The 26,834-nt window shown below is 37.7% G+C and overlaps 1 protein-coding gene and 1 long non-coding RNA gene across 6 annotated transcripts in view; one reads left to right on the forward strand and one right to left on the reverse strand.

Annotated features, from left to right (window-relative positions):
• Window positions 1-6,605: 6,605 nt before the first annotated feature.
• Window positions 6,606-16,596, reverse strand: LOC103886535. 3 transcript variants are annotated; one of them, XR_001891564.3, is made up of 3 exons: window positions 15,369-16,531; window positions 13,016-13,109; window positions 6,606-8,188 (listed from the first exon to the last, which is right to left on the reverse strand). It is a non-coding gene; the product is annotated as an uncharacterized LOC103886535 (long non-coding RNA). The 3 variants fall into 3 exon arrangements; XR_002524454.2 differs by lacking the exon at window positions 6,606-8,188 and adding an exon at window positions 16,559-16,596 and having other exon boundaries at window positions 12,884-13,109; window positions 15,369-15,468; XR_002524453.2 differs by lacking the exon at window positions 6,606-8,188 and having other exon boundaries at window positions 12,884-13,109.
• PKN2 (protein kinase N2) overlaps window positions 16,552-26,834 on the forward strand; it is a 165,942-nt gene continuing 155,659 nt past the window's right edge. Inside the window, exon 1 of one of the 3 annotated variants that reach the window (XM_009212350.3) lies at window positions 16,552-17,057. In XM_009212350.3, coding sequence (XP_009210614.1) covers window positions 17,010-17,057 — 48 coding nt within the window. In that variant the 5' untranslated portion in view covers window positions 16,552-17,009. The remainder of the gene's footprint in view (window positions 17,058-26,834) is intronic. The other 2 variants (XM_003892155.4, XM_003892154.4) reach the window with 2 other exon arrangements.

Raw genomic sequence — 26,834 nt, forward strand, 5'->3', positions numbered from 1 at the left:
AATATTGTTTTTCTTATATCCTGCACTTCACTCACATACATAATCCACCTACCTTATAGAGACTTTCCGAGTATGGTCTCTGATGAAAAGAAGGGGGATCTCTATTTAAATGTACCTTTGCGAGGTTAAGTAAGAAGTCTAACCTCTCCTTTCTTGTAAAGCTTTTGAAAAAAATAAAAGTAAACTCACTATTTTGGCAATGTTCTCAACTCCATGGTCATAGGAAAATAGTATATTTACCTGTTGTGAAGAATATGAGGTATATCCTAAGTAACACTTCTTCCTAGAAATAGATGTGCTTCTAACGTTTTCTAAAGTGCTCTTCTTTGTAAGAGATTTAAGGTCATCCCAATGATGAGATCATTCTCTCTCTGTCTCTCTCTCACACACACATTCGTGAATCCTTTATAGAATGGGGGAAAAAAGGCTCAGAACTACAGATTCATTCACATAATGTGAAGCCTATTTAAGTATATGTGTCACACATTTGAACTTCATCTTTTACGTGTAGCAACAGCAGATGTTGAAAGTGTAACCCCAATGCAGATAGACATTATGGTAAAGCTTTGAACAGGATAGGGAGTAGAGACTTATTGTCATCACTAAATATGCAAATGATTTCACCATTCATGTGAAGTGCTAAATGAGATTAATTTGTTGGTCAACTGGGGCCCTGTGTGTACTTTAGTATATATCAGTAGTCTCTTGGGAAAGGATGTTCCACCTTATGATTAGAAAGAGAAGACTGAGGTTACATTTAGGGGATTAGGAATCGTGGGTGGGAAGAGAGAACGATCTGTCTCTGAGATCATGGCTCATTCCTCTGGTAATTCAGGAGTGAGCTTCAAAACAAAGGCAATCTAAGGCTAAGAGTGAATTACAAATCAGTTGTATTGCCAGAGAAGTAGTCTCTGCTATGAGATGTGGTAAATAGAAAAACAAGGAATCTAGACTAGTGTAGGTGCTAGCTCCAAATGACTGGAAAACAAGAAAACCAGCCATGAAAAAGAAAAAAAATGCTGTAGAGAACTTACTGAAGAATTTGATGTTGTCAACAGTAAGCAGGTACCAGCAGCAGAAAATAGTACAATTGATTTTGCAGCAATAGCTCATCCAAACATCCTAAGTGATGTGGGAGAATACTTAGTACATTGTGAGCCTATGAAATATATTCAGGGCCTTAACTGGGGATGTGGCAGTAGAAAAAACAAGGGATGGATGTAAGAAACATTAATAAAGTAATAAACAGAAAAGACTTGCAATCAACAGTGGGTGAGGTAAAAAAAAAAGAGTAGAGAGATAGGAGTCGAAAATCACTTAATTATTTTAGGTCTGGATAACTAGAAGAATGAAGATACTTTTCATAGAAATAAGGAAACTTGAAAGGGGAGACTTGCTTAAAGGTGATGTGTTCGGCTCTAAATAATTTGAGTTTGAGGTGAAAGTGAAATGTGTAAGTGGAAATATTCAGACTATTCAATGTGAGGTTGAAGATAACAAGACAAGTCAAGGATAGAATTCTAAATTTGGGAGTTAGAGGAAGCTGGAAGAGTAGATGAGATCACCAAGGGAGGTGCTGAGATTCAAAGATGTGTGAGGCTGTCTTTTCCTTTGTTTTTACTTATTAATCTTAAATATGTAGATGGAAGATATACAATTATTGCCTTGAACTGGTGATCATTTATTGCCTACAATTGAGACACAATGCACCCAGGGATACTTGGTTTGAATTTGAATTTTGGAATTAGATTAGCTCAATTAAGAAATTTAAATACACAAAGTGAGAATATTTGAATAACAGAAAGTTGCTCCTAACTCTGTCATAGTGTTATAAACTAAATCTATTGCGAGGTACATTAAAATTTCAGAGTGCCAGCCAATACTGAAAGAATATGCAGTCTTCAAATAACATTTTTTCCCTTAAATCTATTCACAGTATGTTTTTTAAAGAAGAATTTCAAGATCATTTCTGCATTTTCTGTTTTTTAGTTTTAAGTTAGACAAATGAGATATGTTTTTTCACATACAGTGTTAAATGATCTAGGAACACTGTGTAACCCAAAATACCTATGCAAATGCTTAATTGTATAAAGAACATTATGCAAATGTTTAACTGAATAAGGAATAAGATGTCATTATTAATAATGACTTGTGAATGTAATTAGAAATGAGTAATTAGGAAAACACCACAGTAATAAAGGGTGTATTTCAAAAGTAGTACACTGGGGATATGAGAATATGCCTTTTATATGTCCTTTACATGCCAGTAGAACATACATGTGGTGTTCCTGCCTAAGCACATGATTTGAAGTGAAAAGGTAGGGATAAAAGGGTCATAATGATCTCCTAACTCCTTTGAGTAGTTTTAACATAAAATACTATATTTACTTTGGAAAAGTTTTTAGAAAAAAAATTTCGATATAAAAATTTTATATATAAAATAGATATTCTATCTATTACACAGATTTGAATAGACTAGGGAATCAAGTAAAATATAATTCTATTTTGTTAATTTTGTTCTGCCTCAACCTATTAATCAATGGATTTCAGAGTTCATAGTTGTATAAGCGAGTGTTTGCATTGAGAGAACATAGACTCTAGTAGAGCCAGGCAATTTTGAGTTCTGGTTTTGCCTCCTGCATCTGTGAAGCTATGGGCAGTTCACTTAACCCTGCTAAGTCTCGGTTTCCTCACCTATAAAAGATAAGTACTAATAGTACTTACTTCGTAGGGTCATTGGGAGGATAAACTATAAAGCATTTAGAATAGTATTTGGCATAAATGTTTACTATATTATTATTATTATTGACATGAGAAATGTATTTGACCCATGTAAACACACACACACACACGCAACACATACAAGTTATCTTTTGTCATATGTAACGGTTGGGCCAATAAGTATACTAACCAAGGCAAATAGGTAGACAGAATCATCACTTCGGTCTCAGGCAGTTGAACTTAGAGCTGGTATAGGCTCCTCTGGAAAGAGGTAAAATTGAATGTGTTTTATTTAACTTCTAAATTCTACTGTTATTTCATTCTCCTTATCTCTTTGTTCTTTACTGTTTTACTGTTTGTGGTCTCATTAAACAGATGCCAATACAGCGAAACAGAGATATACTAAGCAGTGTATTAGGTAAAAATAACAACAGTAGAATTGTAGGGGCAATTTGACCTAAAGTTACAGCTCAAATCTTAATACTCTTGACTGCCTGCCTGAAATGAAAATAAAAACGTTTCTGTACTTTGGCTTATCATATTTTATTTTCTGTACCTTGGCTGATTCACAAGACAATTCAAATTAAGAAACAACTGGGACTCTAATGCAATCCCTTGATATTTAAGAAAATTGGATTTGGATTACATGTAAACAAATTGACAATTCCTGGACAGAGATTTGAAGTCATCCAGTTAATCTAATACATACTTATATCTGCAAATTATTTCTCTTATTTTCAATTGCTAAACGTAAAACTCAGCTATTCTATTTTCAAAGTTGATAGTGGAGAGCTCTCTGTATCCACGAATTTCCTATCTTTGAATTCGACCAACATCAGATTGAAAACATTTAAAAAATGGATGGTTGCATATGTACTGAACAGGTACAGACATTTTCACTTGTCATTATTCCCTGAACAGTACAGTATAACAATTAATTTATATAGCATTTACATTTTATTAGGTATTCTAAGTAATCTAGAGATAATTTAAAATATACAGGGTAGGGTATATGCAAATACTATGCCATTTTACACAAGGGATTTGAGCATCTGTGGATTTGGATACGAGGGGGTGGTCCTGAAAACAATCACTCATGAACAACTGTATATAGATTTGACAAAAGGGAGAATTTTAAGACTGTAACTGATAAGGAAGATATGGATTATTGAGGGAGGATATTAAAGTTAGAATTGTTTTGGGGGGATGAGTTAGGTTCAAAACACACAAGAATTACAGATTTCAGAAGTATATAGAGATAGAGAAAAAAATTCAAACCATAAAAAGAGTGGATGCTGTAGCTTGTGGAATATTACCCTTATTCTACACATCTTCACCAATCTGTTGAAAGTAATTTCTAACCACATGGACTAGAGAAGGAGGTAAGTAGAGGAGAGCAGGAGAAAAAAATGATGGTATGCTGAAAAACATACTTTGTCAATTACAGATGTAACTATGATTTGTGTACAAGCTATATCTATCCAAAAGACCACGTCAATATCACAGCAAGTGTAGAGGGAATGAATATATAGAAAATCTTCACCATAACACCTCAAATCTCTGCCAGGAATGTCCTGAATTTCATCCATTAATACTGCCTTAGGCAAAGGATGTCCTGTAAACACTGCATACCAAACAAATCAAATCTAACACTTTGAGTACGCTTTTTATTTTCATAAAAGTCTTTATAGCTTCTGGCTTCATTTACCTTTCAAATAAAAACAAATGAGTTGAGTTTATCATTATAACTAAGAAATTTAAATTCTTTCAGCATTTAAGTGATAGGAAAAGGCCCAAATTGAGATCAACTTTCAGCATGGTACCTAGGGTAAGTAAAACAGGTACTAATGAAAAATGATTAATTCAGAGCTGCCATAACTAAAATGTTAGCCTACATCACGAATCAGTTGGAAGAGAAAAATGCATTTGAAGGTTAATGGTTTTAGAAAGATAGTTCAAAAGTGAAAAATTGAGTTAGGCTACAAAAAATTATTTGCTTTATTATCATTCTATTACTACACTACTCACACAATGCCAAGCCAAGAGGTTGAAATATAAGAAAATCTGGCTAATCAACAGTTATTTTAAACAAACGTAAGTGAATTTTAACATTGTACAGTTATACCCACACGATGTCTACATGGTGAGTTTTGACATATTAGTCATAGCCTAAATAACATCTTTAAAAATAACTGACGTGAAATAAGAATGAGGATTTACTTTCTCTTATTTTGATAAACCTGTGTCCATTTTCCTTTATCTTTATTCACATATTGATAAATATAGTGAATTTCAAATTTAAACATGGTTTGATCAGTATTAAAGATTATTGTATAGTTCATTAATGTAACATATTTTATTAACTCAGTGCAAAAAATATATTTGGAATGTTGGCCTCGTGAAGATGGCATGCATTTTTTAGGCAAATAATTACTCCAAATACAGAGTTTATCAGCATGAGAAAACAGTGAAAAAATGATGTTAATAATATAGGTAGGATATATTAATGAAAAATTTATGGTAAGACAAATGTAACCCAGAATAAATTTAAAAGCAAGTCCTTTTCTTTTGGGTAAAAGCCCTTACAATATGTTTATACCTACAATAGGTGATATAATATCATTATATCTACAATACTTCAGATTTAATACAAACTCAACTTATAAGCTTGATCATTTTCATTGTTTTAATAGTTCTTAGCTTTCCATTCTTAGCTCATAAGAAAATAGGAAGTATCTTTCTCTGAAGCAAGTGAACTCATGAGAAATGTCTTGAATTTTCAAGTTATAGATTAAGTGTTCACATTGTTTGCAACTAAGTCACAGTTAAATTGCTTCAGAAATGTTTAGCACATTGCTGTATAGCAGGATAACACAGTTTGAACCATAGTTTCTTGAATACATCTTGCTGGGAGCTTATTTCATTCAAATGATGAAGGCAGCTGAAGCATGATATTTGAATCAGCCACATTTTGCTCTAATAAAGGAGAATTTTAGGAAGCTCTAGTTGTGATAGGCAACAAAGTAAAGCAATTGAAATGTGGATCTTATATTTTATACAATTCAGACTGCTTGCATATGTGTGTGTAGTGATAAGATACTTTAAAAATAAAATTTCTTTTGGCAAGAGGCTTACAGTTAAACTGTAAAAGCAATACACAGATCATGTGAATTACCAGCATATAAAAATAAATATGCAAATGACTGTATACTGCCAAAATAGCATCTTTGATAGGAAACCCTTCATAAGAATCTTTATAAAGTGACATATTTTAAAAACGTTTTTATATTTTATAAGTACTTACAACTAGCAGTTGTTACTTTTAATTAGAAAATACACATTTTTCAGCCACACCTGAATAAGTAGTATGTATGCACATAAAGAATGGATATATATACACACTTCTATTATAAATTTTAAAAATCATCAAACAAGTTCTTATCAAGCACTTTCTACTCATATTAAACTTTATATTTTACTGGATGCTGTGAAGATTACAGAAGTAATATTGTTTTCACTCAAGAAGCTCAAAATCTACATGGGAAACACAGGACTGAATGTAACTGGGTCCTAATGTGTGTATGCAGGTATAATCCCAGTAAATTTTAGATACTCCATAAATTTTGTGAAATGAGTGAATGAATTATAAAAGCTAAACTGGTTTTTCGTTTTGTTTTGTTTTGTTTTTGAGATGGATTCTCAGTCTCTCTTCCAGGCTGGAGTGCAGTGGTGTGATCTAGGCTCCCTGCAACCTCTGCCTCCCAGGTTCAAGTGATTCTCCTGGCTCAGACTCCTGAGTAGCTGGGACTACAGGTGTGTGCCACCATACCGGCTATTTTTTTTTTTTTTTGTATTTTTAGTAGAGACAGGGTTTCACCATGTTGGCCAGGCTGGTCTCAAACTCCTGACTTAAGGTGATCTGCTTGCTTCGCCCTCCTAAAGTGCTGGTATTACAGGTGTAAGTCACTCCTCCTGGCCAAGCTAACCTGTTTTTAATCACTCACTTTAGATAACTTAAATATTTCAAAAAATTCTATCATGGGAAATTTGAGAAGAGGGCCTATTTAAATATCTGACTTGGAATGTATGTTCTAGTTAAATATTGCCATGTATTTATTGCCATGTATATCTATTATTCTGTCTCCCCAACCCCCAACCAAACCAACCAACCGACCGTTTTATTATGCTTACAAATTCTATGATTTGGGAGTTTGTAAAGGGCATAGTGGGGATTGTCTCTTTCCATGATGTCTAGGACCTCAAATAGGATGCTTCTAACAGCTGGAAGCAACTTGAACTGATGGGGGCTGGAAGAGCTGACAATGGAAGATCTCTTACCAAGAAGAAAATAGGTCTTTACTCTCCTGTCTGGTGACTGGGCTGGGATGATTTGAAGGCTAGGCTCAGCTGGGACTATCGACCGCAACACCTATATATATGGCTTTTCCATGAAGCTTTGACTTCTTACAGAACGGTGGCTGGGTTCTAAGAAGGTTCAAGCTAGGAGGGAGTTTTCTAAGAATTTGCTGTCTTTTTTTTTTTTTTTAATAACTGATACAAATAATACATTTTCTCTGAAGCTCGCATTTTAAAGCCTGAGAAGTAGAATGCTTTACCAATGGCAAAAATCAATGACTCAAATACCTATGAAGTGGATACTGTGAATTGTCCGTCAAACTCCACCCTGTCCCTGTTCTTAAGGAAGAGTTGTAGCAAGGTCCGTAACGACACAGTTAGAGATGACATTTCTCATCCTCATTTGAAGGTAGGTGTGGCCACATGACATTCTCAGACTGGAATATGAACAGAAATGTGTAATTTTTAGCCTGGGCCTCAAGACATTAGATATATGATCCTACAAGCTCCTTTTTCCTTCACATGAGGTAGATCATGGAGTTCCTTGACCCAGCTTCAACCATGCAGCTGAGAATAATGCCATAGTGGATGATAATAAGTTAGAAAGTGCACAGCAATAAGAGAAAAAAACCTGGGTTCCTGGTACAGTCTTTGTAAGAAAGAAGCAAATTTCAGTGTTCTTTAAGCCATAGTATTTTGGGTCCTCTTTGATAGAAAAGTTTATGTTTACTCTAATTCAGATAGTACATACACATGATTGAATGATAGCTGGATGTTGAAGAAATGATGGTAGGGAAAGCAAGCTCCCTGTTTTCCACCTCCCCGAACCAAACCCTTTAAAATGTTTGCTATGGTCAATATTTTTGTATCTATTGACTTTTATTGCTATTTTTAAGTTGCAGAAGACATTTCTAATAAAGGAAGCACTAGTAGTAAAATGGTCATGTTTATCACGTAAATTTTTTCATACTTATATTCCTTTTCCATTTTGACATGGCCAGCCAAATTTTCCCACACATAGCACCAACATTTCACTTGAAAGGCCAAGAAGCTTGTACTTCAGCTCACAGAACTTCAGAAGCTTGTATTTTGGCACCATAGATCTTAAACTCTGGAAGCACAGAGAACACATTACCATATTTACAAGTAGAAAAATATTACTAATCCAGAATCATCAGAGGTAGCCTTATAGATTAGAGCAGCAGCTCTCAAAGTGTGGTCTGAGGACCACTAAAAAACCTTTTCAGAAAGTCTGTAAGGTTAAACCTATTTTCGTAATAATATTAAGATGTCGACAGTCGGAGGCGGAGGCTCGCGCCTGTAATCCTAGCACTCTGGAAGGCTGAGGCAGGCAGATTACCTGAGGTCAGTTTGAGACCAGCCTGGCCAACATGGTGAAACCCTGTCTCTACTAAAAATACAAAAATTAGCTGGACGTGGTGGCGCATGCCTGTAATCCCAGTTACTCGGGAGGCTAAAATAGGAGAATCACTTGAACCCGGGAGGCGGAGGTTGCAGTGAGCCAAGATTATGCCACTGCACTCCAGCCTGGGCGACAGAGCAAGACTCCGTCTCAAAAATAAATAAATTAATTAATTAAGATATCACTTGTCTTTTTCACTTGTATTCTCCCATAGGGGTACAGTGGAATGTTTCAGAGGTTGTGTGACATAGAATGAGGCCATCACTCTGATGGCTAACGAAATGTGAGCTGGTATATTCTGGTTTTTAAAATTCTTCAGTTTTAACTTCTAATACAGTGAACATCACAATATATAGCCCACATAAAAACTCTTTAGGCCGGGCGCGGTGGCTCACGCCTGTAATCCCAGCACTTTGGGAGGCCGAGGCGGGCGGATCACAAGGTCAGGAGATCGAGACCACAGTGAAACCCCATCTCTACTAAAAATACAAAAAATTAGCCGGGCGCGGTGGTGGGCGCCTGTAGTCCCAGCTACTCAGGAGGCTGAGGCAGGAGAATGGCGTGAACCCGGGAGGCGGAGCTTGCAGTGAGCCGAGATCGCGCCACTGCACTCCAGCCTGGGCCACAGCGGGAGACTCCGTCTCAAAAAAAAAAAAAAAAAAAAAAAAAAAACTCTTTAGGGTCTTCAGTAATTTTCAAAGCGTATAAAGAGATCCTTAGTGTCTTTGTTTGGGTTACTGTAATAAACCATAGACTGGATGGCTTATGAGTAAAACAAATTTATTTCACACAGTTCTGGATCTAAAAGTCTGAGATCAGGGTGCAGCATGGTCAGGTTCTGGTGAGGGCCCTCTTCCACGCTGTAGACTGCTGACTTCTCATTGCATCCGCACATGGCAGAAAGAGAGCAGGAGAGCTCTCTGGAGACTCTTTTATAAGGGCACTAATCTCATCCATGGGGTCTTCACCCTCATGACCTAATTACCTCCCAATGGCCCCCACCTCCTAATATTATCACATTGGAGGTTAGGATTTCAATATACGAATTTGGAGAGGACAATATTCAATATGTAACACCAAGGGTAAGAATAAAAAGTTCAACTTCTCAATAGTGATTAAAGCACAGTTTCTTTTCATTACTTCAAATACATACAACTCAAACAGTTAGCATTCATTCAGTTGATTATGTACCAAGTCAGAAAAAATGGTATTTTCTGGTACCCCTTTCAAAAGAACAGTTTATATTTTGAAGAATCGTCCAAATAATCTTATTTGGGATAACAGCTAAGAATCAGAAAAACCTGAGTATGATCAAACTGTAGCAGGGAAAGGAGCAGGATTCGCTTGTTAATTTATTGTGGGTGGAAAAAGAGCAATGGACCCAACATCGGGGTGAAAGCCATCAGATCCTGTAGCGTGATCCCTCTTAAATGTCTGGTACAAAGTTAATGAACTCATGAAATGCTTAAGGACAGAGGGTTTGGGTAGTTAAAAGTTATAGGCTGAGCTTCTGGTCCCTATCAATATAGGCATAGTCAAAGAACAAAGGTGATAGAGGAGTGTTGTGGGAATATATGTGGAGGGAGAGAGAAGCAGGAAAGTATTTGTGAATAACCTTTCAGGGTTCAAATGGACTAGAAGAAAAGAGGCTCTTGACTTTAAAGGCTATGAAACTGGGCCTTCAAGGCAAGCTTACCTAATTTTCTGAGGGCCATGCAGTCCCTAGCTAACAACCTAAATTTCTGTAATACATACAGAAATGCACATATATGTATACACACACAAATATTTACGACATAAGAGATACTATACTAGGCTATCTAAGACACATGGGCCTTTTCTAGCAGCTTAAAGTTTAGTGTGAGAGCAAGACTGTATCCAATAACTGTGTAGAGAAAAAACTGCCCAAACAGATGTATAAACAAACTACTATGGGAAGGTTCATATGAGATCTAATATGTACTCATTGTTTATAATTTGTACATTTGCTGGTGTCAGGATCCTTTGGGAACAATAAGCAGAATGGGTAGAGACGGAGTCACTGGAAGAAGAGATAACACCAGTTAAACTGTGTTGCTGGTCCTACTTACTTGTATCCTGTAGGCAGAACTGTGGTGTCATGCTTTCTCTGATGGTTATCTCCTTGGCTTAATAGCCTAGTTATGGCTGTTTGCTTAAGCACACACACGCACAACCACACGCAAGCTCAAGCAGGAAGGGAAATTCATGAGGAGAATACAAGGAACCCAAGAACAAAGAAGAGAGTAGCTGGACTTCCTGGAAGACTGGAGCCAGCAACTATTTAGACATCGAGAACCAAACCTGCTATATTTCCTCTGCCATCCTGCGACCACATATTATCATCTCTGCTTCTCTGAACATGACTAGATTCTCCTATCTATTAAATCTATTGACTTCTCTCCATTTCTACTGCCATGACCCGACTTTAAAGTACTACCCACCCCTTTTCTGCCTAGAAAACTAACACAGCCCCCTAATTTTTCTCTCCAAATTGACTCTTGGCCATTTCAAAACTGTTTTCCTCATTACAGCCATTTTGACTTGTTTAAAATGAAAAATTCATTCAATGGTATTTCCATTACTGCTATGATAAACATCAAAATCTTTTTTAAATTTTATTTTTTGAGAGAGGGTCTTGCTGTGTTGCCAAGACTGGTCTCTAACTCCAAGCCTCAAATGATCCTCCTCCCTTAGCCTCCTGAGTTGCTGGGATTACAGGAACAAGCCACCCTCCCTGGCTTTCAAAATCTTAAACATGGAACTGGATTGCTATTCACCCACATTCAGTACCCTTCATTGTGGTACCACTGTCTGTGCCCCCTTGTTGCTCTCAGGCATGGCAAAGGTTTGGCTGTTGAAAAGAGAAAAAAAATGTGAGCCTATACTTTAAGAACCATGCTTTACCACTTTTCCTTCTGCCATGACAATGATGTTAGATTGCTCAGTCAGCCTCAGTCCAGAGTGAAGATGATATGGAGCAGAGCCATGTTAAGCATGCAGGATGGGAGGTAAATAAACCTTCTTGTAGACTACTGACAAGCTTTTGGAGTATTTTGTTACACAGCATAACCTATCCTATACATAGGATAACCTATAGCATAGCCTATCCTGATACATATGGTCTACACACTCTTACTTCTTCCCCCATCTCTTTGCTATAACCTACTTAACCTTGCAGTAATTACAATAAAGTTTCCCCCACCCACATTAGAACTATTTATCTATGTTATTCTCTCTCTCTGGAAGGCTTTTACACCTTTTTTCCCCCCCAGTTAACATTTACACACTTATGAGAACTCAGTTTAAGTGTGAAGTACTTAGGAAAAGATTCTCTGCCCTATGTTTAAACTATTATGAATTTACCTTATCATTGTACCTGTTTTACCAAACTACAAGTTCCATGACAAAAGCGACCAGGTATGCTGTAGTAATCATTATATTCCCAGTGATAGGAAGAATTAGGCCGGGCGCGGTGGCTCAAGCCTGTAATCCCAGCACTTTGGGAGGCCGAGACGGGCGGATCACGAGGTCAGGAGATCGAGACCATCCTGGCTAACACGGTGAAACCCCGTCTCTACTAAAAAATACAAAAAACTAGCCGGGCGAGGCGGCGGGCGCCTGTAGTCCCAGCTACTCGGGAGGCTGAGGCAGGAGAATGGCGTGAACCCGGGAGGCGGAGCTTGCAGTGAGCTGAGATCCGGCCACTGCACTCCAGCCTGGGCGACAGAGCCAGACTCCGTCTCAAAAAAAAAAAAAAAAAAAAAAAAGAATTAAATTTTTTTCTCGTTCCAAAGAGCAGTTTTTCTGCATCATTGTGTACCTGGCAGAAAATGGCTATCCAATCCATAGAACAACACCTTGCCACTCTAGACTGCCAATTGATCAGCATTCCAATGATCTGTTTCCAAAGTCTTAGAGGGAAAATCTGATCAGCTAAACCTGGATATGGTCTATCAGTGATCTAATCATAGTTTACTGGAAGAGGTATGTTAAGCAGAGTCAACATGGCTTCAGAGATATCTCTGGGAATAGGAGGAATTCTCAGTCAAGTGGATGTGGACTGAGCTGACATTCTAAAAAGCAGCTACTGTAGTCACTATAGCTGACTACTCTTCTGTGTTCTTGACTTTATCTTAAGAACCCTGTTCTCAAAATTATCTTCAGAGCTCATACAAGAGAATGATTTCTACAAGGCGGTTTCTTAAGAAAAGGGTGGTGACCAAGTAATTCTTATTCTGTCCTCTGGAGTTTTGCATTTCCTTAGGCACTCTTACTTTGATTACCACTGCTACTTCATTCTAATCTTTTGGAAGCAGGGGTGGGCTTTTTCTTCTAACACGAACATGGAAAACAACAACAACGAAAGGAAAACAAAACTCTCGTATTGATTCTCCATCATACTGTAGGGACAAGTTTGAATTTGCACAGTTTACAAATATTAAGGAAGAGCAACAGGGAAATACACAACGGAAGGCAATAAAAAATGTGACTCACAAAATAAAGGTTTCTGGCCCTTTCCCTGGATATATGGTTCCTGTCTCATTTCACTTGAAATTTAAGGAAAAAGAGGGCCCATTTATCAGAATATCTGTTTCAAAAACACAGAAAAAGAAAAAAAAAAAAAACAATTGTTAGCTTTTCTAGAATTTTTCCTGTAACATCTCATCTTTAAGAAAAAAAGATAACACTTTCTATTCAGTCTAGATTTTTGGTCATTTCTACTTCTTAAAGACCTTTAAAATATTTATGAAAAATTTAAAAAGGTACCCGCATAACTAGTGATACAATCCAGATAATTTTAAGGACTTTGCCCTCTTAAATGGATGCTAAAAAAACTTTTTTTTTTTTATTGTTAACGTAAATTAGACCACAACTTCAGAACTATATTGAGGATTCCCTAAACACATTTGTAAACAGGGGCCCAATACAACCCATCTGAATCAAGCTGGTATGTGTTTCTATTAAAACTTTTTCAAGTGTGCTGCAGTCTGATAAGTATGATCCATGTCCTATTACATTTTTTCCCCCTCAACAGAGAAGGTTACCTGGGTAGTAAATTTCAGCTTAAATGAAACTAATTTGCTGTTTAAATCATCACATATTTCAGATTATCAAGTAGTTTTAATATTGTTGGCCTCCATTTTGTACTACTTTCCCTAGCACGGCTAATCTCAGAAATAATTCCACAACTTTTAAAACTTTGTATATTTGTTGCTTAAATTTATAGGTGAAATGTAAAATTATTATTCCTTATCAACAGTGGTGTGTACCTATAGTCCCAGCTATTTGGGAGGATGAGTCAGGAGGATCCCTTGTGCCCAGGAATTTGAGGTTGTGGTGAGCTATGATCATGCCACTGCAGTCAAGCCTGGGCAAAAGAGCAAGACTGTCTCAAAAAAAATTTTTTTAATTATTAACATTGTTTTAACATTAGAAGTATGTAAAATTTAAAGTCTTTTTCTATGGTAAAAATTTAAGAGAGTCTAATGCTTTCAGTTTAATATCAATTTAAAGTTATTATAGTGGCATGGTGAAGGTTAAAATAAGCATGAATGGCAATTAGGAGACTTAGGTAATAGTCCCCACCTCTGCCACTAAGTAATACTGTTGTCTTGTTCCTAAATAGCTAAGGAAACTATTTGTTATTTTTTTCCTACCTATAATAGGGGTTAAGCTTGGTATTTCAAGTCACTTCTAGTTCTAAAATTACATGATGCTGAAATGTGAACATTTATATCTAAATTAATTTTTACAAAGACTGCTCATTGACTGTATTTCTAAGCCCTTGCACAGTTAACTTAGTTCCACCATTATTAATCACCTTCTATGTGTATGACAGCCATCTCAAATCCATTCTGCAGTAAGCTGTGACAAAAATAAATCTGTAGGCCGGGCACGGTGGCTCATGCCTGTAATCCCAGCACTTTGGGAGGCCGAAGCGGGCAGATCACGAGGTCAAGAGATCGATACCATCCTGACCAACATGGTGAAACCCCGTCTCTACTAAAAATACAAAAATTAGCCAGGCGTGGTGGCATGTGCCTGTGGTCCCAGCTACTCAGGAGGCTGGGGCAGGAGAATCACTTGAACCTGGGAGGCGGAGGTTGCAGTGAGCTGAGATGGCACCACTGCACTCCAGCCTCGTGGCATAGCGAGACTCCGTCTCAAAAATAAATAAATAAATCTGTGTGCATTCAATGCCCCTGAATTGTACACTTAAAATGGTTACAATAAATTTGATTACGCATTTTACCACAATAAAACATGCATGCACACACACACACACACAAAAGCATGCAGTGCTCCCCTAACACTTTGTATCTATTACTTAAAATTATTGTTGTTTAGATGTAAGTTGGCTTCCCCAAAGAATTCTCCAGTCACTCCAAGGATAAGGACCTCTTTTTTTTTTTTTTTTTTTCTGAGGCAGAGTCTCACTCCAACCTCTGCCTCCTAGATTCAAGCAATTTTCCTGCCTCAGCCTCCGGAGTAGCTGGGATTACAAGGCGCACGCCACCATGCCCAGCTAGTTTTTGTATTTTTAGTAGAGACAGAGTTTCACCATGTTGGCCAGGCTGGTCTCGAACTCCCGACCTCAGATTATCCGCCTGCCTTGGCCTCCCAAAGTCCTGGGATTATAGGCGTGAACCACCGCACCTGGCCGGATAAGAACTCTTAATCCTTGCTGTAACTCCAAAGCCTAGGACACCATCTGGCTTCTAGTTACCAGGAAAGGTAATCATATCCTGGCCTTTCCAAGTATTCTTTCACGTAAATTTAATTATCACTTTCAACCAAGGCAATATATTAGATATATAAATAGTTGTAAGACTTGTGAAGTACACACCAGAAAAATTCTTTATCACACACATATGAGTTAGAATTCAGAAACTGTGGCCACAGAACTCCAGATCTTCAATAGATGTTTGCTGAATTGATATATGAGACTTGAGAAGGCAAAAGGATAAACATAAGTCCTAGCATCAGCCCAACAGATTTACACGGAGCGTGTGACAAGTACGTAATATTACGCTTCCTAAGAAGTATGTCAACGAATGTCCTTCCTAAGTAGCAACCTACCTAAATAACCCTTACCACTTTCTCCAGGTAGTTTTTAACAAAGGAATTGCACCGCAGCTTCAAAAAATTGAAAGTTACGTGTTTACCTATCCATTCACTGCTCAGACAAAACAAAAACAAAAGCTACCTGTGGGAGACTTCTAAATTCCTTAATACTACAGTGTCATTAAAAACAAACACCTAGATTTACTCTACTTAGCTATACGTTACTAAGTAGTCAGGTTAGCTTTAATGCTTACCACGACAAGGAAAGTTGGCTTTTTTCCTTTCCCGAGGGTAATCCCGTCCCACCTCCTCCCTCTTTAAATAAAGTTAAAACAATCCAAAAAACCAGCTAATGAGTTCTCCAGCACAAGAAACAGTAGTTCAGCTTCAAGAAAAAGGCATCTTAAAGGCTGTGCATTAAAAGTTGCCAGGGATCCAGCCGCTTACATTTCATGAAAAGTACAGACCAGACCCGTTTAGCAAGCTGCGCACCTTAACTGGTCCAGAAAGCGCGCTGTGGGCTGGGGAAGAGGGTGAGCAAAAGGCAAGATTATTAGTTTGGGTTGATGGGGATGGCCGGGCAAGGGGAGAACAGAGGAGTAATCTGTAAGATCTGAGTTCCGAAGCTTTTTGGGTTGTGGAGGTTACAAAAGTGCCTGTTAAAGTTAGGCCCAAGCTTCGGCAAGGTAGAACTGGGGGTAAAAAAAGAAAAAGAAAAAAAAGAAAAAACTTAAAAAAACAACAGCGAGCAGGCTCCCGAGTTCTAGTGTTCACAGTGAGGCCGTTAACGCAGCAGGAAAGTAGGCGTGTGTTTTCTTCCTCTTCCCGCCTCCCCAGAGACTCCAGCCCAGTCCTTTCCCCTTATTTTCACCCCAGCCGAGTCCAATGGCTGCCCTCGCCGCGGAGTCGGGTCGGAAGCCGCCCCGCCCCGCCCCCTCGCCTTGCTAGCCCTGGGGAACCCCTCTGCCCCACCTTCCCAGCCCGATGAGAGGCAGTGACTGCCGCCGTCACGTGTGCTGGCAGCCGCCAAGTGAGGCCGCTTTTGCGACGCGGTGACAGCCAAATGGTGCGACAGGAGGAGCTGCAGCCGCGGCCGCAGCGCCCCGCACGGAGAGACTTGAGGCGGCTCCTGGCGTCGCCCAGAGGGAGCGACTAGGCGAACAGTCCGGTGCGGGCGGCGGCGGCGGCGGGCGGGCGGCGAGAGGAAGCCCGCTACGAGTGCCCTCGCTCCCCCGCCGCTCTCGATGAACCGGACGGAATAAGCCGCGCCTCCAGCAGGGGCTGCGCCTCCATGAATCCCTAGTTTTTGTGTTTTTTTTTTTATTTCTCTCCCCGTTCCTCACCCCCCACCCTGAGCCCCGTCCCGCCTTCTCCCTTTGCCAGCGGCGGCCGCCTCCAGGTGCGGAGTCCATACCGGAGCGCAATGGCGTCCAACCCCGAACGGGGGGAGATTATGCTCACGGAACTGCAGGTAAGGGCCGCGGCCCTGGCGAGAGTCGCTGGCTGAGTAGACAGGGAGAGAGCCCCGCGCGGCGTCGGGGACCAAGGAAAGCCCTGCGGCCGCCGCGCCCCTAGCCCGCTAAGTGCGGAAAGTCCGGGATGTCACTCGGGAACTGCTTCCCTCGGGGAACCGCTTCCCTCGGGGGCCAGACCCTCTCCCCCGCCAAAGCCCTGGCCTGCCACTGCTTTGCTTTGATTCTGCCTACCAGAGGGAACCCCATCTCTGCAGCCCTGCTGCAGCTGGAGCCTGCTCTCGCCCGGTCCCTGGAGAGGCCGGCCCGTCGCCCCCTCCCGCGGTGTCAGAGCTGCCCGCGAACGCCCCTGTCGCCCCCTCCCTTCGCGCGGCTGGGCCCCGCCCCGCCTTTCCTCAGTACTCGGCTCCTTAAACTCTTTTGAATGACTCCCAAGCTGTTTTCTTGTCCCTCCCCCTCCCCTCAGACTCCGCACAAAGAGCGCCCCCATAACTTCCAGCCCCTAGACAAGTTTTTTTTTAAAAAAACGAGTCTCACCAAATGCTTGCTTCACTTCGCCAGCCCTCTTCAGGTGACAGAATTTCTTTCCTCTATTTTGAGAGTTATCTTTTTCTTTTCCTTTTTTTTTTTTTTTTTTTAAACTAAGTGATAGATACACGGTGCCTTTCTCGGCTACCCCTGCCCAGATCCGGAAGCTCAGATGCTGATGCTTTTCAGACTTTCATTTTCCCTCTCATTTGAGCACCAGAGAAAGAGCTATATAAGTTGTTTACTAATGAGAAAGGGAAAACATTGGGCACCACATGTCTGCAAAAGATAAGAGCAAAACAGATCTCTTAGTTAAGTCCATGTCGAGTAGCAGTATTATTATTTTCCCATTTCCAGCTAAATATTTGATGATGTAGGCACGATTTTCGTTTTTAGATCTCTATGGTGTACATGGGGACTTAAGCTACCCTGTCGGGTTTTTCATTACTTGGCAGTGTTCCAGAAGTGTTTACATCTGAATTTTAACAAAGATGTTAAAATTTCATGTTTTTTTGACTTAAAAGTTATTTTGCTTTATTTTAATATAGTTATCTTTTAGCTACTCGAAGATTGTAGATGGGAATTAGGGAAAAAAACAGCATGCTTGCATGTCTTTTTGTGTGTTGGACAGTTAATTTTTTTAAAGAAAGACTAAATCTAGAAATTCTGAAACAGTTGATTCTTGATGTCAAAATTAAGTATTGCAACTGCATCTAAATTTCTTGTTTAAATACACTTTTTAAGAAATCTCTTTATAAGTTTGGTTTCTTGTGCAGTCAGACGTAAGGTTGAAAACGTTGGTATAATAGTTGATATTCCTCCACAAAAATAGAGATTGTAACAATGTATACCAATGCAGTGTTGCACATTTAGAATCCTTTGGTAATGCAAAGCTGAATTTCATATCATTGAAAATGTTGCTATGTAATATTTTAATTACAGTTAGCCTTTTATAAGCAGATCTTACAGCATACCACATTTGCTAAATGAATGTAATTTACTATTTTATTAATAATAAATAATTTGCATCAGCTTTTAAAATGGAGATGATGTGAGGCAAGTGAGAAATACTTTACATTACCTGGTCTTGAACCATGAAAAACATACTTTGGTTTTGATTGAGAAGGATGATAGGGTCATTTTTCTTTTGAATTGAGCAGTGTTCGAGTTATAATATATTTGGCATTGTTACTTGTATTTTATAGAAAGTTGGCATAAAAGACACCTACTTCGGCACTGGAACTGAAAATTATATTTTCATGTGTATTAAAATACAACATTTAGGATCTTTTAATTAAAAAGATCAATTTTGGTAATAACAAGGAAGCAAGCAAAGAAGGAAGAAATTTTCAATATGATGACTTAGAAATACGACCAAAATAGAGGAACACCTAAAGTTAAGCTTCTAGATAAACTGAAATATAACCCCTTCCAGAAAAAAGAATAGTTTTTATTAAGTGTTACCTTATAGGTTGTCATATATCCAAGTCATTTTCTTGGTTTATTTGACTCCCAGTTTTGATAAAAGTTACTGCATTTAAACTTTATCGTGTTTATTAAAATTTTTGAGAATATTACTTACATCAACACTAAAGATAGTCATAAAGGTTGCTTCACCAAATATTTCCATCCATTCAAACATTTTATTTCATTGGGTCCTGAAACTTAGTGTACAGTAACCAAGTATTTATTAAACTTTCGTTTCAAGAATCAGTTTTTTTAAAAGCTTCTAAATTGTTTGAACTTAGACTGAAATACTGTTTAATATGACATTCTTAATTCTTTTCTGCCATACAGATTTTAAGTATTTAAGAAATTCTGTAGCCAGTTTTAAGATGTATTTAATGGTTAAAACTGTTACTTTGCTATGTATCCTGTCTCAGGAATGCTTGTTTTACTCTGAAAGTTACATATTACAACCTACCTTTAATGAAATTGATATTTATTTAGAAATATATCCAGCTTTTCATTATTTTTTCAAATTGTAGAATTTGAAATACTCCACTGCTTGAGCTGGAATTAGCTTTTGGTCGTGGAAAGGCAAAGTAAGAAAATCTGAAACGACAGTATTCTGTCCTGTTAATTACTGTAATAGCATGGAGTAATGTTTTTAAGTATTGGTAGTAATTCAGGAGGCTTATTCAACAAGGAAGCGTTAATAAACTATGTAAACTTTGGTGGCTAGAGGTTTCAAGGTATAAGGAAGAATATTTACCGTAATAAAAATAAAAATTGGCTGTTTAAAATGGCCAATTTCTAATTTTTATCTCATAACTAATTTGTTGTGTTGTATTCTCTTTATTTTTTATTTGAAGTATAGCAGAAAATTTAGACATTTTTGCAATGCCAAAGAAACTAACGTTTATTTCCAAGGAACCTGGATTAATGAAAACTGTAAAGAATCTCAAAATGAAAGTGTTGGCTACAATGGTAATTTTGTAGAATGCAGACCAAATATTGAGCAGTGTGCTAATAAAGCTATCTTGTTGATTATTGGAGATTCATTTTCTTCATCAAAATGCCCAATAAAGTGTTGGTCTGGGAATTTTAAATTCCATTCTCAGCAGATTTTATTTAGATAGAGGTAACTTGCTCAAGTGGAAAGTTGAGATAGTTACCCTTAAATTACAGGGGTTAATTTCACCAAACAGTTATGTAGTATCTACCAAAGCTATGTTGGAGGATATAAAGATGACAAGATAGGTTTTTGCTTTCCAGAAGAGAGTATAGATAATTGTACTAGAGGATAATTATAAGAGAGTACAAACAACATTTTAAAAATTATTTGCTACATATCAGACATTGTACTTAGTATCCTATACACCTCATTTGATCTTTACAGCGATCCAATAAGGTAGGTGTTATTTTCATGTTGTGGATCAGGAAACTTAAGTTCAAGAATATTAAGTAAATTGCTTATGGTTACATTGTGTGTCTGAGTTTGAACCCAGGTCTATATGTTTCCCATTACACTATTTCTTTTTGTGTGTGTGTGAGATGGAGTCTCGCACTGTCACCCAGGCTAGAGTGCAGTGGTGCGATCTCTGCTCACTGCAATCTCCGCCTCCTAGGTTCAAGCGATTCTCCTGCCTCAGCCTCCCGAGTAGCTGGGATTACAGGCACCTGCCACCACGCCTGGCTAATGTTTTGTATTTTTAGTAGAGACGGGGTTTCACTGTGTTGGCCAGGCTGGTCTTGAACTCCTGACCTCATGATCTGCCTGCCTCGGCCTCCCAGAGCGCTGGGATTACAGGTGTGAGCCCCTGTGCCCGGCCCCACTGTACCATTCTTTAAATTGCCACAGTTCTGGGGAACTATAAATATTTTGCATCTAATGTTATAGTGGTGTGAACTTTCTACAGATTGGCCAAAAATGTAATTTACCAACATTAACTTAACTTGTTAGCTCCATCTGTAACAAGGAGAAATGATTTCTACATTCAACTTGGTAGTCTATAATGTAGCAGTGTTTTATTATTGTAAATACGGTCTAATATTTCACAAAGAATCATAGTACAAATAATCTTTTTACAGGATTTCTTCATTAAGAATTACTGTTTCTCATGAAAGGTGTCACATGCTTGCCCAAAACTTCCCAAAAGATTTGACATTACTCTGTAGACTGTCTGTGCTTTGCTTTAAAATTTTATACTCATATGTAACCTAGCTCTGTGTTTGACACTTAGTAGGAGCACAATACATTGATGAGAAGGCTCCATTTGTCACCTAGGATGAGGGATGTCTAGATTATTTTAAGAGAAGTTCATTATAATCTTTGACATATGAAATTACGTAGTTTTCTTTAATTTACGTTTCTAATCCCTTTTCCCAAAAATATTCCCTTTAAAAGTACTAAACGGATTTCTATAATAGTTACATCGTTCTTCCATGTAGCACACTGGTAGTTTACTCATTTAATGGAAAATTAGAAGGTGGTGTCTAATTTTGCAGTGACACTGGAAAGTGGAAGGTCTGAGTTGGGAGGATTATAATTTTAGGGTGGTTTGGGGGATGGTAGTATGAGAAGGTAAGCCGGGTAGTTAAGACAGACTTTACATTGTTTTCAAATTAGAAATGTAATGCACATGTATTACAGAAAATCCAGAAAATGTGGAAAAGCACAAAAGAAAATAAAAGTTGCTCATAGTTCTGTCACTTAAAGACTGACAGACTTTTCCCACCTAAAAGTCCCATGGCCGTAGAGTCCATTTTTTCTTTTTTTTCATCTCATTTTACTTACTAGAATTTTGAAGAAAAATGAAGCTCAGAGAGTTTTAAGATAGAGATCACAGTAGTTTAAAAAATTTTTTCTTGCCTCTGGTTCTAGATGAGTGGATCTAATTAGCTTTTTTTTTTTTTTTTTTTTTTTTACTTTTTAAATCTCAGAATATTTCAATTATGAGTCACTGCTTTATTAAGAAGAAAAGTGCAGGCTGGGCGCGGTGGTTCACACCTGTAATTCCAGTGCTGTGGGAGGCTGAGACAGGTGGATCACGTGAGGTCAGGAGTTCGAGACCAGCCTGGCCAACATGGTGAACCCCTGTCTACTAAAAATACAAAAATTAGCCCGGTGTGGTGATGTGCGCCTGTAGTCCCAGCTACTGGGGAGGCTGAGGCACAGGAATCGCTTGAACTTGGTAGGTGGAGGTTGCAGTGAGCCGAGATCATGCGGCTGCACCTCCAGCCTTGGTGATAGAGTGAGACCCTGTCTCAAAGAAAAGTGCAGTAGTATGGATTTAGTAATAGACAGTAATGAAGTATAGCAACAATTTCGTTGAATATATCAATACCGTGTGTTTTTTCAGCTTAGGTTTGATGCTGCTCTTATAGACTACCACGATGTTTGTAAATTGTAGCGCATACTTTACTGAATTAAACTTGCTAAATAACTTTCTAAATATTTCTTGACTACCAAGTAAAAGTCTCTGTGTTAAACTAGTGTTACTAAATGATGGCTCTACCATGGTGGTTTTTTTTTTTTTTTTTTTGGTCATCTCTCATTAGTATTATAGAGATTAGGTCTAGTGTCTTGCAATTCCTACCATTTACATAGTGTTGAAATAGGGAGAAGTAGGGACACCTTCTAGACATCATCTCTTTATCCCAGAGCTTAGCATCTGATTCCTTGGGCTCTCTTATTTCTGCTTTTTGAATTTGGCAATGGTAAATTTTCATGCCATTCATCAGAAGTATGTTTACTTTTAAACAAATAGAGTAGTAGTTTGTAAACATCACCTAAAATAATGTTACTTCCATATCATAAATGGTATTTGAATAAAACAGTTAATTATACATTATTCCCTCATAAAATACAGTGTGCTGATAATTGTCAAATGTCTATATTATTTCAAAAACCAGTTTTACTCTAGAGTATATGACATTTAATATGATTAACTTTTGATATACAGCAGAGTTCAAACTTGACAGCAAAGTTGAAAACTGGTTAAAAGCTTCAAAAAGATTTAAAATTGAGAGTGGGAAAAATATACTAATGAAAAAGTAATTCCTTAATAAAACAGAAATAGAGAACCTTTATCTTGATGCATGTCTAGCTTCTCTTAATTTTATCTGATGACATCTTGTTTGAAACTAGCTCTGTTACCATACTTGGCTTTTTTTGCAATCACAAAAATGAAATTTGTGTGACATTATATACATAAATATTGCCTGTAAAAAATGAAGATCAGGAAAGCATGGGACAGTGTACTTGATGACAGTAAACACCTTAGATGTGAAGGTAGTGTTGAAGTGCCTCATAAAGATGAGTGGATATACAAGACTTATATAATACTGTTAGGATTTATCTCTTTTGGAAATTTGACAGTGACTTATCAAATTGGTGAAAGTTTTACTGCCCTGGCTCATATATACCTTAATTTAATGGAATGTAGTTATGACAAAATTTGGAATTTATTTTTAATTATAGAATACATACCACACAATACATGTGCTGAAAGTTTTTTATATATATATATTTTATTTTTGAGACAGGATCTTGCTGTGTCACCTAGCTTGAAGTGCAGTGATGTGATCTCGGCTCACTGCAACCTCTGCCTCCTGGGCTCAAGTGATTTGCCCACCTTAGCCTCCCGAGTAGCTGGTACTACAGGTGTGAGCCACCATGCATGGCTGATTTTTATATTTTTTTGGAGAGACGGGGTTTTGCCATGTTGCCCAGGTTGGTTTTGAACTGCTGGACTCCAGCGATCCACCTGCCTTGGCCTCCCAAAGTGCCTGGATTACAGATGTGAGCCACTGTACCTGGCCTGAGTATCGTATATTTTATACATTAATCATGTCGTTTTTCCCTTCCCTGTAGTTGCTACCTTAGGGATTCTCTAAGGAGGTGTTTGTTCTCCCTGTTTCAGAATTGTCATTGAACAAATTTTATGCAACTTTTGGATTTTTAAAAAATGCATTAAACATCAGGCACACTGCTTGGATTAATCATCTGTCTATCAAACATTTTAATAAGTACTCATGGACCACCACTGCCCCTCTCTCAAAACAAGCTAGGAGCTTTAACCTACCTATAGTTTTCCTCTATTCTATCCCTCTATTTCCACCTTCTTGTCATCTAGGTCATCATTTTTGAGTCCTGTGTTCATTCTCTTCCTTATATAGTAGTCCCTCCTTATCCGCGGTTTCAGTTACCCATGGTCAACTGTAGTCCAAAAATAGGTGAGTACAGTATAGTACTATAAGATATTTATAAGTACTAAGATACTTTGAGAGAGACCACACTCATAACTGTAATTACAGTATAGTTATAATTGTTCTATTTTATTATTAGTTGATTAACGCTTACTGTGCCTAATTTATAAATTAAACTTTAGCATCAGTATGCATGTTAAAGGAAAAGTGTATATACAGTTAAGTACTGTTCATGGTTTTAGGCATTTACTGAGGGTCTCTCGGTGGATAAAAGGAGACTACTGTGTATAGGTTAGTTGGACATGTAAATCTAAACGTCTTTTAGTTGTTTGTATAGAATTGTGAATATAATCTTTTTGAACTTGATTTTTCACCTATTACAAATAAGATTGATCCACATTTTTGCATGGTGCTATAGTCATTCATTTAAATTGCTGTATAATATTTCATTGAGTGAAATATTCATTAACTCTCCTTTGGTGGATGTTTGGATATTTATCCACTCTCCCTTGTTGGGCAGTTATTTTCTGTTTTTTGTTTTGTTTTGTTTGTAATTATAAGCAAAGATCCTATGGACAGTCTGTGCATGTTTCCTACTGTGTATGTGCCACAGTTTCTATTATACACCTGGAGGTAGCATTGCTACCTCATAGGGTAGGTGAATGTTCAACTTAAGAGATGATGCAGAACTTTCACTATGGTTGCACCAATTTATATTCATATTAGCAGTGTATGAAATAAAAGATCCTTTGGTTATCCATCCTCTCCTACACTTGATATTCTCTTCTTAAGTTTTACACATCAAAAGGGTGTAAAATGTTGCCTTATTTTTTATCTTGATGCACATTTTCCTGGTTGTCACTGATGTAGAACACTTCTTTTTAAGTTTGCCGGCCTTTTTCATGTGGCTTCAGTGAAATTCCTATTTATGTCTCTTGCCTATTTTTGTTTTTCTTATTGGTTTATAAGAGTTCTTTATATTGCTTATGTTAATCCTGTGTGTACATTGTGAATGTCTTTCAGTTCCTAACTTTTTCACTTTCTTTTATTGGGGTTGTGTGGGAGGGACAGTTTTAAATGCTTTTACCTTCTTTGGCAAATACTTAGAATAATTTACATCATTATCATCAACAGGCTTGCATTTACTATCTATTGTACATTTGGAATAGAAAGAGTAAAGTTATATTAATAGTTTATGGCCTGGGGATTTGTAAACTATCCAAATGAACAACTATAGGAAGTTGTATAAAATAATGTATTGCTTCACACATACTAGGCGCTCAAATGCTAGGTTAATTTAGTTAACGAGTAAATTCAGAAGCAAAGAAATAGCAAAAATTATACAGTTCATCAATTGCTTATTTTCCAATTCCATATCTCTCCGTTGCAAACTAATTATTAGTCATTAATAATATTTTATTCTTTTGTTTAAAGGGCAGTATATTCCGTAAGATTATGTGAGCAGTTATTTAGGTATTTTCATAGCTTGCCATTAAAATGCTGGAGTTGATCAGATTTAATACTGGATATAAAGCAAAATATTAATCGTCTGCACAGTTTACTAGTATTTACAAACTCAGAATCCTAAATACAGTTTTTGTCATTGCTGTGCATCTTTCGATAAAAAAAAATTCTTAAGGCAAATTTGTCCATTATTTATCATACAGTAAGTCCTCACTTGATGTCATTGATTGGTTCTTGGGAACTGACTTTAAGCAAAACAACGTATAATGAAACCAGTTTCTTTTTTCTCATCAATGTTATAAGGAAGTGATATTATAAACAAAGAAACATTAGCCAGAAGTGGTGATGCACACCTGTAGTCCCAGCTACTTGGGAGGTGGAGGTGAGAGGATGACTTGAGCCCAAGAGTTAAGGCTGCAGTAAGCTGGAATCAGGTCATTGCACTCTAACCTGGGGAGCATAGTGAGACCCTGTCTCAAAGAAAAGAAATAATATTGACAAAACAGCTTTATTAAAGGACCTGCAGCACATTGTTACTCTTAAAGTCACAGTTCCAAGAACCCATCAACAGTGTTAAGTGAGGACTTACTGTAATTGCTTTTCATGCCCTTTTAAATAAATTATTTCCTATCCTGGGTTTAAAAGATAGTCACACAAGTTTGCTCCTAAGAATTTTGCAGTTTTATTTTTTAGATTTAAGTCAGCTTATCTGGAGTTGTTGTTTTTTAATAGACTTCATTTATTTAAAGCAGTTTTAGGTCCACAGCAAAATTGAGAGAAAGGTCTAGAGATTTCTCAAAAACCTGCGTCCCTACATATGTATGTATACATTATCGACATCCCCCACAAGAGTACATTTGTTAGAGTTGATGAACCTTTATTGACGCATCATCATCATCCAGAGCCCAGAGTGCACACATCTTGATGTTGTGCATTCTATGGGTTTGTACAAATGTATAATGACGTGTATCCAGCCTTATAGTATCATACAGGATAGTATCACTGCACTAAGCTTATTCTCTGTGCTCTACCTATTCATCCTTCCCTCTCCTCCATCCCCTGGCAACCACTGATCTTTTTACAATTTCCATAGTTTTGCCTTTGGGAAAATCTCTTGCAGTTGGAATCAT

The sequence above is a fragment of the Papio anubis genome, chromosome 1 (genome assembly GCF_008728515.1).
Source record: "Papio anubis isolate 15944 chromosome 1, Panubis1.0, whole genome shotgun sequence".
NCBI lineage: Eukaryota > Metazoa > Chordata > Mammalia > Primates > Cercopithecidae > Papio > Papio anubis.